Source organism: Haplochromis burtoni, unplaced genomic scaffold, assembly GCF_018398535.1.
Source record: "Haplochromis burtoni strain Fernald_Lab_line unplaced genomic scaffold, NCSU_Asbu1 Contig_149, whole genome shotgun sequence".
NCBI classification, from domain to species: Eukaryota; Metazoa; Chordata; class Actinopteri; order Cichliformes; family Cichlidae; genus Haplochromis; species Haplochromis burtoni.
The window spans coordinates 632,236-645,543 of record NW_024582510.1 but is presented as its reverse complement, the minus strand read 5'-3'; the positions used below and the strand labels follow the sequence as shown (position 1 = coordinate 645,543).

The window sequence follows — 13,308 nt, the reverse complement described above, 5'->3', positions numbered from 1 at the left end:
AGAACAAAGTGTTTAGTTATGACATCGTTTTACTGGACGCTGAAAGTCTTAAATTGGCGCATATCAGTCATCTAGCAACAAGAATTAAATGCTGTAGCGGATGTTAGACTTGCTCAGAAATGCGGGGAAATTTTTATTTTTATTTGAGTTCTGGAATATTTCTAAATATTAAAGTGAATTTTTGATTAGGTTGATAATTTGTCAGGCCATCATCACCAATCAGCTATGTTTAACCCCTCCACCGCTGATCCTATGGTCCTCACACCAACCGTGACAAAAGTTTTCAGTTGCCCCCCTCCTCGACTCGTGTCACCTACCGCCCTCTTTTGTGTTTTTTCTAACACCCCCCCCCCCCCCTCCTTACACCCGGCTCTATTCTCTGACTCATCCATACAAACTACTGCATCGTCTCTCAAAGTAACTCACTCCCCTCTGCACCTTCAGCCTGTCTCCTCTCTTCTCCTCTCCATCCATCTCTAACCCCTCAGCTGCAGCTTGACGTACAGCCCGAGCGCCATCATGCTCTGGAAATCCCGAACTAAAACTGACAACGCGCAGGTAAAGTTTTATTTTCATTGGTGGGCTCTGTGAGTCTGTTATGTTTTATATAGAAGCGCGTAAAAAGGTGCACACGTCTTTTTAAAATGTATTTTTTTTTTTTTTATGTCAGAAGATAATTAAAGTCGGTTCAAACCGTGAAATACTCAAGGTGTATTAAAAAAGTTGAAACAATTAAAATAATTTAGATTTTTAAACCATCCCTCTAAAATTTCGTGCGTAAAAAGACTAACTTTCTAACGTAGACGTTAAAAGAATCACGGGAGATGATTTCCTTGTTGAAAATGTGAATTTTTGAGGGATATTTACTACTAATAAAACCCATCTGGGGTCTTACTTCGTGCGTAAAGCCTGCATGATGCTATTTTAAAAGGCAACAATAGCTAACGGTACAATCAGCGTGGGGCAAAACAAGCAAGCGAAGGAATATATCTCTTTAAGAGAAGTGGCTCCTCTCGACCCCTCCCCTTATTCTGCCGGGTGCGCGCAAAACCTATAAGTAGTGCGCTCATGGAGAGGCTGCAGGACTCTGTGTTGTGTTGTACGCGCGTGTTCGTATCTGGCAGCTGCTTTTCATCTGAGCGTAAAGAGCTCCGGCAGACAGAGAGATAAGGAAAAGTAAATATCAGCACCTCTGAATTGAATGGACCTTTAATAAAGGCCTGGATTACATCTGGGAACATTTTTTGTGACACCTTATGAGCCGTGGGAAGCCTTCGACTCCCGTTGAATTTTAAATTTTGGGGATCTGTCCAGACTGGTCCAGATGTTAATCCACACCTATTCAGCTATGGTAAGTTAGACAGAGTCGTTCTGGGTTGTTGTTTTTTTTTTGTTTGTTTGTTTTAGTATTTTCAGGGCTGCTGGTGTCTGTTAGTCGTTACTGTAACACAAATTTACAAGGATTTTGTTTTTTGCATTAGAAATGTCAGTAAACCTTATAGAACGTGCGTAAAACAATTGCAGCTGGCGGTAAAACAAATTAACAAAATTGGAGTATATTAAGATACAGAAAAAGACCTAAATAGTGCGTTGAATTCTTTAGCTGTCAGCTTACAGAGTAATAGTAATTCATGTTTATTGTTTTCTAAATCATATAAGATTTGTGGTTCAACCGTTGCTGTTAATTCGGTTTCCTGTAGAAGTGGTTCCAAAGAATCACAGATACTTCAAAAATTAGACTTTACTGACACTGCGCCGCGCATCTGTCCCAGAGATGCTCTTTGTCTGTCTGCACACGGTCACAGCAGCTGAGACAGTGACCATGAGGAGTCCACACGGTGGAAAGATGCTCATCTTTTTCTGTGTTTTGCAGTTTTTTTATATAGAGAGAATTTGGGGAATAAAATTTGAAATGCACAAGTACGCACAATCAGTATGAGTAATTGTAGTACTGAATATCGACCTTGATCACAAATATGAAAGCCCGTAATAATATTAATTTAAAGTTATTAGGTTGCATTTCTTTGAGAGAGGATTTGAGTGGGTTTTAATGGCCTGGCAGCAGTCAGTCTCTCTGACATGTTTTATAGTTATGTACCAAAGCTGATCCCGGCTTACATTCTGTGCAGCCGGCCTCCGGGTTCTCCCAAGGATCTTAATAAAAACGCATGGGGAACCATCCCTGAGCCACTGTGGTCCCAGTCTCGGGAACAGTCTGCCTCAGGGAATGGTGGACTGCACCTCAGTGGAGATTTTAAAAAAAAAAAAAAGAAGAAGAAGAAACCTGAAGACATAATTATTTTCACTTTTACTTAAGGTGTCTTCTCATTTGTGGCCCATCAGTTACCTTATAATCTTACCTTTCTTCTCTTTCTTTATTTTTTCTTTATTATTTATGACTCTCGTTTGTTGACATTTTCGATATTTACAGTGTATTTTTTTAATTAAAAAAACATTTTGCTGTTTGTTGTTATAAAACTTTTGCAAATATCTGTTTGTCTGTTAATTGTTTTGCCCATTCTTTCCTTGTTGCCTGAAATGCACTTTTTCATTCATCTGTGGGTGAAAGGCGGTGCACGAATAAAGCTGTGCCGGGCTGACCGATATCTGCTTTTAAGGCGGCATTTTTGGCAGGGAGATAATGGACATTGTTTCCACCACAACAGCATCGATCAGGTTGACCCAGCTTTGAGAAAAAAATCAAATTTCACCGGGATGCGTGTGTGTGTGAGCCCAAATGTAGGCTAGTGGACTACATGTTTGCACACACACACACACACACACACACACACACACACACACACACACACACACACACACACACACACACACACACAGCGTGAACATACTGGCATCTCTTTTAATAAGAGAGGTCAAACTTGTGAAGTCACATTGAATTATCGTTTGGTTTCGCGCGCCTTGCCAGCCTGAATGAACCCCTCTTTTGCTTTAATTTTCACTCGTGGGGTCAGTTTGTGTTTGTTGACGCAGTCCCTGATTATTTACAGATGGAGCCTCCTCCCGGAGCGACGTGCTGCTGTTGTTATTGTTGCTGTGCGTTACCTGTCCTTTGTGCAGTTCCTTGGTGGCAGTGACCTTTCTGACACTTTTCAACAGCGATGCCAAGGGCGTCTTCTGCCACGGCGCATCACTTCAAGCGCAACTGCTATTTCCATCCCTCCCTAATGAAATGGAAATATTTATTTATGGATTCACGACTTTTATTTTTGACACATTAAAACTTTTTTTCATATTTTAATTTTGCGTTTTTGTGACTTATTTGTTTCTTTTATTTTTCCTTTTTAAAATCTCGATTCCTTTATGGAAATAACGCTTTGGTTTAAAATATTTTTTGCTCTGAGCTCAATGTTTTTAACCCTGAAACTCTGAGCACGTTGAGCTCCTGATATGAAACAAACTTTCTGATTCTCTGCAGGACCGCGCAGACGGACTAAGCGGCTCTTCGCCGAGCGGGCGCCTTTCCCAGCTGTCCTCCCTGAACCAGGCCGCCTACTCCTCGGCTCCCCCGCTCTGCCACACTCCGGCCTCAGACTTCCAGCCTCCCTACTTTCCACCCCCCTATCCACAGTCTTCACTGCCATACTCTCAGAGCCAGGACTCTGCTTATTCCCACCTGTCAGACCCCTACCCCTCCATCAACTCCATCCATCAGCACCAGCAAGCAGCGTGGCACTCGCAGAGGTCGCGCTCCGAGGAAGGGGGGCTACTATCACAGTCTCACCGGGCTTTGAGCCTGGACCCCCGTCGGGAGTATCCAGCTGTCCCGCGGCTGCTGCACGGTCTCGGGGAAGGGGCTGCAGCTCTCGGAGACGGTCCTCTCGGGATGCACCTGGGACATCACGGCCTGGATGATCTTCAGGTGACTTTTTTGTTTTTCCGCTTGTGTTGCGTTGGCACTGCTGCTCGAGAAGTCCGTGCGTAAAAGTCAATCGGCACACGATAAAGACGCACGCATTTTTTCTTAAAACGCCCGTATTTGTTGTGCTTCAATAATTATCCTTTATGATAATGAAATATTTTAAAATTAGCTAGAGCAAATAAATACTACTAAATTCTACTAAATACTAGAAGACGCGCAGTGCGGCGAAAAGGCCTCAGGGCAATTTATCTTTAATTCCAAATAAGAGTTTATAAAGATGCAGGCCACACTAAAACATCTACATAAAAAGCGAAACGTGTAATTTAGAACTCTGGTAACTAATTTAAAATGATTTTTTATGTTATTTATTTGTTTTTTTTTTTTTTTTTTTTTAAAACACCTTCAGAGCTGCAGTTTTATATTTTTCCCTAAAAATTGATACTTTAATTTTAGCGTCTGACACAGAAACAGCAAAGGAAACAGCAGCACGCTGATTTCTCAAGACAAGAAAAAAATAGTCTTTAAATTTCTAAATCTCTACATCTTACAGTTGTCTGTTTTCCTGCTTTATCCGTTTGTGCTGGACATGATCAATAACGACATGTCTTAGATGGTTTTTATATCAGTTAATGTTTCAGTTTTCAGTTTTATTACTTGAAATCTTTTTGTATATACGTTTTTTTTCTAAGCTTTTTTTAATGGATTATCCACAATAAAAACGATACCCTAAAATATGAATATAAAAAACTGCATTCGTTAAATGAATGATAGCAATTTGGCCTCACTCCATTTTATTATCCACTCCAGCATTATCCTCCGTCTCGCGCAGACACAAAGTGATTCTGCAGCCTTTTTGCCTTCTGCAGGTTTTTAGGGGGAGAAGAATAGTTTCTATGGTTTATTGAGCAGTCAGCTTCCCTGCAGCAGGTGCAGCTGCAGACGCTGTTTGTTGCCTCCTCGCAGAAGAAAAAAAAACACACACACACAGACACACACACACACACACCGAGACCAATTGATCTGCACGGTCATTAATAGAAAAGAAACGTCTGAGAGGAGCGCCGGGCGAGGAGTCAACCCGGGCATGTTGCTGTTAAACGCTCCCACTTGACAGGGACTTTTATTTGATTAATGGATTATATCCTCCGCGTTTGAACCCTCTCATAGTGTCAGCACAAAGGAGGCAACATGAGACTCGGGCCCTGCAACATGATTTTACTTTCAATCAGAGAAAACTTCAAATGTTTCTAATTTAGTCTTTGAATCGCTGAGCCACACTTCACTTATCAGTAAATCGCATTTTCTTAAGATTTAAAAAGATATATTTATTTATTTTTACCTAACACATATTATGCAGATGTATTAATGATTTTTATGTTGCTTTATGTTGCTTTTTCTGTCCAAAAAATAGCCTTTGTTCCAAACGTTTTATTGCTTTAGGCTTAAAAGAATTGAAATGAAGTGACATGTCTTCTTTTTGATTAAACAGAAATGTAAACTGCTTTGTGCGTCACAACTTCAACTCATTTACTTTCTCTGTTGCACAAAACAACTTGCACTAAATCAAATTTGCTTTTATTATTTACTTGGATATTGATGGTGCTCATATGTGCTGTGAGGGGAAAGTAAATGTTGGACCTTCCATCTTGCTTTGGCCTGAGAGAGACAAGCTGTATATCTCTGTGTGTGTCTCTGTGTGTGAGTGTGTGGTGGCTCTGAGGCCGGTGGATAAATGATAGTGACTGTCTGTCTGTCTGACACAGGGAATGGAGGAAGGATCAGCCTTGGGCATCCTCGACCACTCTGTCATTAAAAAAGGTAAGAGGTAGAAGAGCTGCGTGTGCGTCTCTGTGTGCACGCGTGTGTGTGTGTGTGTGTCAGAGAGCAAGAGAGAAAAGATCAATTGTGTATGTGTGCATTTGTGTCTAAGTGTGCACCTATATAATTGTGCCATACACGCTGAAGGGGATTTTGTGTTTAGGGGCACTCCAACACCAGCCTCTCTCACTCTCTTGCACTCTCTCTCTCTCTTACACACACACACACACGCACACATGAACACACACTCTCTCACACACTATAAATAATTCTGTTTTGCTATTTCATTTGAAGTCAAGAAGTCCTCTAATACTCAGCTGCAGACTTCACCCCAAAGGCACACATTCTTAATGAACTGTTCATGGTCATATGAGAGTGTGTACGTGTGTGTCTGTGAGTGTGTGTGTGTTAGGCTTAGAGTGAGGAGCAGAGAGAAGTGGGGCAAGGAAGAAAAGGGAGGGGAACATGATAAAAGAGGAGTTGTGGAGAAATTTGCAGAGTACGATCACACTAATATTACCGACTCCGAGTGGCAGAAGACACAGGGGCGCGATTAGAAAATTCATGTTGGATTTGTAGCTGGTGTCGAGCGCGATGCTTTGAAAACAGATAGACGCCCTGCTCAGGTGCATTTTTAAAAAAAGGGAGGTTTTGCACAAAAACAGGCTAAAGATGGCACCCGCTGTGTTATGAAATGACTGACAGAATAAGAGAAATAACACTAAGCAACATTGGTTCTTTGTTGTATTTCTTTAGAACGAGAAAAACTTCAAATTTAAACATGCATGCACAATAAAAAAACAAAACAAAACAAAAACATTCTGTGCTTCTTTTACTGCACAAAACCTTAAAAATCCTAACTGGTCTGGCCGTCCACACCTTAAAGTTTCCCCCGAAACTGCTGCTTGATTTGGTGTAATTCTCCAAATCAAGCCCTGGGAGCGGCTTTACACATTTCTGGTTTCATTCAGACTCCCTGAATCTCTCTGCTGCAGTCATCTGATGAAGTGACAGTGATTCCACTTGTTTGCCAAACGCTTAGAATTGATCAATTACCGCAGCGAGACTCTCCACGGCGAGCACTCGCAGCAGATAGCAGAGCAAACCTAGAGCCCTCATGAATAAGAAAATCCATGGGGGAGAAAAAAATGAGATAGAGTATAAGGGGGGAAGAAGACAAGCAAGGAGGGAGAAGGGGGGGGGGTACGACAAGTGGGAGGCACACGAAAGAGTCAAGCAAGAGAGTGAAAGATGATAAGAGAAAGAGAGGGAGGGGCAGGGAGATGACAAAGGAGGGGAGCTTTGGAGAAAAACTCTGCTGCTCTGCGGCCTCGTCGCCTGGCTAATCGGCTCGTTGTGAATGAGGCGATTTTAGAGATTGTGTGCAGTTTGGGGGAATCTGCGCTGCACAGCAGGGAGTTGCAAAGAGGCCACCCGCCGTTGCGCACCCTCTCAGTGCAACGAGGGAGCTGGCACGCCAGCGTTAGTACAGTTTTACAGACAATGTTTCTTTCAAAAGACTGAAAGGAGAAGATAGATTGCAGAGCCATGAGGCATGGAACGACCACAGGAAGTGAGGCTGAGGGAATTATTATTACATGAGTTAAATAAGTCCTCAACTTCAACCTTCAACTAAAAGATCTGATTCTTTCACATGAAAGAGACATACGTGCAGATTGATTCAAGGTTTCTTTAACCAGAGATTCTTTTGGATTTCTAAGATCTTTGATTGCTTCATTTTATTCCTTAACCTTCAAAATTTTGAGTCCTGATCATTGAGGACAGCTAAGCCTAACACTGTGAGTTATCGCAGTATGCCTTCTTCTTCTTCTCCTTCGGATGTTCCCTTCAGCGATTGCCTGCTTGACTGATTTGCATCCATCTCATCCTCTGTCACACCAACCCTCTGCATGTCCTTGGTATCTGAATATGAGATTTTTGAATAATTATTAATAATTATAAGACTCAAAATGATGAGCATCAAAATCTATTTATGGTCCCCTCCACAAAAATATTGGCTTAGGATTTAAAGTTTCTCGTCATCATCATCGTCATCGGTGATACTCAGACTAGAGATTTAACTGTGTGTATCTCACCTTAAAGGACTGGATCTCCTAAATTAAAATAAATAAAATAAAACAACATATTTCCATGTTCTTTGGTCACTTAAAGCGCTCATCACAAACCACATAATCCCCATTTTGAGACTATCCAGGGACCTTTATAGCCTGTCAGCCCTCATTTGGCTCTCTCTGTCTTCATTTCCTGTCCTCTCTCTACCGTTAACTCTATATAAACATGTCTATCTCTCTCACATCGCTTCACTAAATCCCAACAGTTTGAGTTTATTGTTGATTTTGCACGCACAACATTGCAGTGAAGGAGGATGGAAATATGTCTGTGCTGCTTATATTCAAATTTAAAAGCAAAATAATTCACCAAAGACAGTCTCTTCATAACTCTGGATGACATATAGTTAGCAGTTTTTATTACTGTGCACATAAATCGTTTCTAAAGGAGCATGCTGATGTTTTAAAAGTCATTTGGCCACAGTGTGGGAATACGGAGAAAACTGAATCCGTGGCAGGAGGCGAAAATTATAGACATATAAATCTGAAAACACTAAAGATTAAAGCACAATGAGAACACATTAAACAGACGAGGAGCAGATCTAAGGACTCTTTGTATCCTTCCAAGGAAATGCAGTCTTAAAGCAAATCGTCTGACTTCCTTCACTCTTCTCAATTCAGAGGATTTCTGCTCAAATAGAAAGTAATTTCACCATCGCCCAACATAAACATTGGAGAAAACAAAATCTGCCCCTGCCCCTGCTGCTCAGGTAGCAACAGGTACACTGAGTGTTACACTTGAGTAGCCTTCGATTGCTGACTCTGGCCAGTCACCTGAAGGTTTCTCTGTGTAACTTCTTAGCTCGATTTAAAATAGTTAAGTGCAAATTGAGCTCTTCGAGGTGCGAAGCGAAGCTATTTAAGAATGCGCAGTTAAAATGCAACCACCTGCAGCTTAAGGAACAGGATCAACAAGCAGCGCTCCAGAATTAGAGCTGTCGACGCAGGGGAGAACATTGCACTGAATAGATTAATCAGGAGGGGAGGAGCACGCTGTCACACAGTCATTCACACAACACAATCGTCGCCACACATGACATATGTTAAGATTGATGATCTGTATCCTTTTATCCCTCCTCATCCAGTCTTTGTTGCTTTAATAATCACCTTTCATCCCCCTTTTGCCCCACAGTTCCCATCCCGTCCAAGCTGAACGGCTCGTCCCTGTCCGCCTTGTCCATCGGTAAGGAGGGTCTCGGAGTGGGGTGCGTCTCCAACCCGGCAGAGGTCTTCTGTTCAGTCCCGGGTCGCCTGTCGCTGCTCAGCTCCACCTCCAAGTACAAGGTGACAGTTGGGGAGGTGCAGAGACGCCTCTCCCCACCTGAGTGCCTCAACGCTTCTCTGCTGGGAGGAGTCCTCCGCAGGTGAGAAGCAGACGGGGAACGAGAGGGTGCGACTTAGATGTAAAGATGTTTTTATTTAGTTGGGCTTTAAAGATTAAAGCACAAGAAAAATACAAACCTTTTCTTTTTTTAATGAATGGAAAAATGCTAACTTTACCTCATTAGGACCCAAAAATGCGGTAAAACGGAGCAGTCCCCAGCAGGAGCATCTGTTACTGGTTGAACTGGTTGAATTTGATCTTCTGTAACAGGGATGTCACACTAATTTTACATCATGGGCTACATGAAACCTAGTTTGATCTTAAGTAAGGCGTCAGACCAGTGAAACTCTTCTTTCTGTCAGTGTAAAGAAGTTCAACTACACATTTAATCCCAGAGATAAAAAGAAGCGCAGTTCCGACAGCCCTGCTCTTTGGACGTAATTTGTAAGAAATTAATATGTAAAATTACAGAAAAGATTTTGGTAGCTTTCAAGTCCAAGACTGTTAGGTAATTATAAAACAGAAAGTTTTTGTTAATTCACAGAAAATGTAAAAAAAAAAAAAAAAAAAATCTATATATAATAATAAATTCCTGCATTTGACGGTGAAAAAACAAGAACTATTCTGTCATTTAAATGTTTATAATTAATAAATTTCTTTGGTATAGTATGAGTGTCCATGGAGGAGATCTTCATCTGTAGGAAAAAGCTCTAAAACATGATACAAAATACAGTTTAAAGTCCAAAATATTTGCTCTTCTCTAAATTTTCATGGGCCGCCCTTTGTGCCGGATTGAAGTCTTTGCTGGACCCATTCTCGCCCCTGGGCCTTATGTTTGATACCCCTACTATATAATACGCTTTACCTACTAGGTGCTGCTTTATGACACAACACAAAGCAGGAAAATGCACATGTGACTTGTTTATCTTCTTCAGAGAGGTATAAAAAACCAAACAATAACCAGGATTTATGGGAAATGTAGTCTAGAAACACAACAGCACAAGAAAACTACACAGGAACTACATTTTCCGTATTTTTGACCTTTGAGCGTGGGATCAAGTTACCACTCCAGTCAGGCTCTTTTATTATCAAATAGAGGAGAAATAATAAACGAGGACCGACAATGACCATGATATTTAAAAATGAAATATTTATATAATGGCAATAATAAACAGAGTCTAATAATGTTTAATATTATGACATTATGAATTATGAATCACACAGCTGTCATTTCAGTTCTCTCTTCTGCACTTCATTAATATCTCTATTGTGAATTCTTTTTGGCCACATTAATCATGTCGCGTTAGTTATTGTAACGGTCTCACTCTTTACAATACACGCCATACATTAGGACGTTTCTGCTTTCAGCTTTTCAGAATAAGATTGATTTTAGTCTAACTACAGGACCAGCGCCGAGGACCCAAAATGGGTCATGAGACTAAATCACAAGAGAAGCAATGCGGTTTAATGAACTACGGCCTCGGGGCGAGAGAACAACTTCATGATTTGAGTTGCAGGCTGAAATACTTTGAGAGGACATAATTAAAAGATCTAAAGTGCCGTAAAAACCCAGTGCCTCCCCTGCAGAGAGATACAGATACCCCAGTGATAACAATACATCGCTGCCTATCACTTTGAGGTACCGCTGCTTAATCCACTTTATGCTTTTGCAGATTAAGAAATGAACCCTATTCCAATTATTTGGTACCTGGTTACTTTGGAAATTGGTGCAGTGTTGCAGATTTTGAAGATATTTGTTTTATTCTGTATGTTTGTTATGATTTGGTTCATTTTTATGAATAAATGAATTTATGAGAAATGAATATTTTAACGTGTAAACCATTACAGTTTGTAAAGTGGCTTAAACTCGCATATGATGCATAAATCAGTCCCTATTTCATACTAATATGAAATGTAGAAATATTTAAGGGATTTTTTGATAACACTGCCTTACTATGCTTCTTCTAAAGTAGTATTTTTAATGCAGAATATCTTTTTACACTGTAGAATTACTTATTTCATATATTACTGCCCATCATCTACCTTAAATTTAAAGGTTATTGCAAAGAAAATCGTATGTGTCTCCAGACATAAAGTCTATATGAATTATGTGATTGAGGTCTGAAGAGCTTTAGTAAATCAACAATGAGCAGGATTCATTGGCTTTAAATTTTACTTGAATATAAAGAGGCAAAGCAGAAAAACATTGAGAAGAATACTGGATAGCATCGGAGCTGACAGGGAACATAGGGAGAGTTTAGCTTCGTGCACACACACACGTACAGAGGGACACAAAGAAGCACACCACAACAAAAGTCATAAAGACAAACACACTCGCACGCACGCACACACACAAATACACAAGAAGCATCTCCTAAAACTGCTCCCTCTGTTTCCCTGTCCCCCCCTCAGGGCGAAGTCAAAGAATGGTGGCCGCTGTCTGAGAGAGCGTCTGGAGAAGATTGGCCTCAACCTGCCCGCCGGGCGACGCAAGGCAGCCAACGTCACTCTGCTAACATCTCTAGTGGAGGGTAGGAAAAACACACATGCAAACACACACACACACATATATACACAGAGGCACGTACACATATACAGTGACCTGCATACATCCTGACAGATAGAGACACATATTCACACAGCAAAATCCCTGCGTGAGCACACATGAATAAACAGCCACAGCATGGATGGCTGCATGCGTGCGCACAAGTGCACGCACATACACACACACAAACACACACACACAGACATGGAGGGTGTCCTTTAAAAAACTGCAGCTGTAGCCAGAGAGCAGTGAACTGTTTGAGTGGTGAAAGTGAGCGAAGTGGTTAGTGAGTTTATCTTGACCTGACCCGAACAGTCAGTTGTGTATATTTAAAAGTCTTTATCTGAATAATTACTTGATTTAAACTAAACTGAAGCCCTGAACGTGAAAACCCCCCCCCCATAAATCCATGTGCAAATTTCAGCTCGAGCTTCTTTTTAATCCAAACTCCCTCTTCTCCTCGTTCAGGTGAGGCCGTCCATCTGGCGCGCGATTTCGGTTACGTGTGTGAAACAGAGTTCCCAGCCAGAGCCACGGCCGAGTATCTGTGCAGGCAGAGCGAGCCGGACCAGCTCCCAACGCGACGCAGCATGCTGCTCGCCACCAAGTGAGTGGCTGGTCTCTTCTCCTGCTCATTTCACTCATGAATTAATCTTGCATGAAATAGCTTTTAAAGCATGAGGCTGGTGATATTCAGCGTTTCTTCTTGCTTTCAACTAACAAAAACCAGCGCCACTCTGTTTCTCAGAAGTGGTCAGACATGAACATTTAAAAAGTTAGTTTGTGTGTTGTTTGTGGACTGCAAGAAGTCCACAAACAAGTGTCCATTTAAAGAGAACTCCTGTTAGGTATGAAGGTCTAACAGATCACGGTCGAATGCTTCTAAAAGGCTGATCTTGTTTCTTCTCAGGGAAATCTGTAAAGAGTTTGTGGACCTCATGTCCCAGGACCGCTCCCCGCTCGGTGCCAGTCGACCCACCCCCTGCCTGGAGCCGGGCGTCCAGGGAAGCCTCACCCACTTCAGCCTGCTCACCCACGGCTTCGGTACACCCGCCATCTGCGCGGCGCTCTCCGCCTTCCAGAGCTACCTGATGGAGGCGATCAAATTGCTGGACAAAGGAGAGGGTGGAGGGAAGAGCCACCACGACAAGGAGATGAAGCACCGCAAATAGAGGGAGGGGAACACATGTGTGGATGAATGCATGGATGGATGGATGAGAGGCAGACGGGAAGAGAAAAGAGGGAGAAAAGACTTGACTGACACCCTCTGCATCTTTACCTTTGCCCTCAGGATACAAACTGAGACTTTTACCTCCTCGAAACCTCTATAGCCCCTCCCCTCTAACTGAGGAGGCAGGGCTTATGATGATATCTGTACTGTAATGTGTGTCCACAGCCACCTCGCTCAAAATGACGCATGGACCTCTCTTCTCAGTAGCTGGTTGGTGTCACGATGGCGTCTTTTCAGGATGAGTTTTCACTTATGGCAGTATGCTTTTGGTTATTTCCCCCTGCCTTTTATTTACTTTGGTAAACATGCCACTATTATGTGTGTGTTAGAAGCCCCCACTGTCATCACACACACACACACACACACACACACACACACACA

At 42.0% G+C, this 13,308-nt stretch overlaps 1 protein-coding gene across 2 annotated transcripts; it reads left to right on the top strand.

The window, feature by feature from the left end:
- Positions 1-407: 407 nt before the first annotated feature.
- Positions 408-13,302, top strand: tfap2e (transcription factor AP-2 epsilon). 2 transcript variants are annotated; one of them, XM_005938761.3, is made up of 7 exons: positions 408-558; positions 3,437-3,880; positions 5,644-5,698; positions 8,960-9,191; positions 11,564-11,682; positions 12,165-12,303; positions 12,607-13,302. In XM_005938761.3, exons 1-7 carry the CDS (start codon positions 520-522, stop codon positions 12,866-12,868), a joined length of 1,290 nt encoding a protein of 429 aa, XP_005938823.1. In that variant the 5' UTR covers positions 408-519; the 3' UTR covers positions 12,869-13,302. The 2 variants fall into 2 exon arrangements, with proteins under 2 accessions (XP_005938823.1, XP_005938824.1); XM_005938762.2 differs by lacking the exon at positions 408-558 and adding an exon at positions 613-1,351.
- Positions 13,303-13,308: the final 6 nt, after the last annotated feature.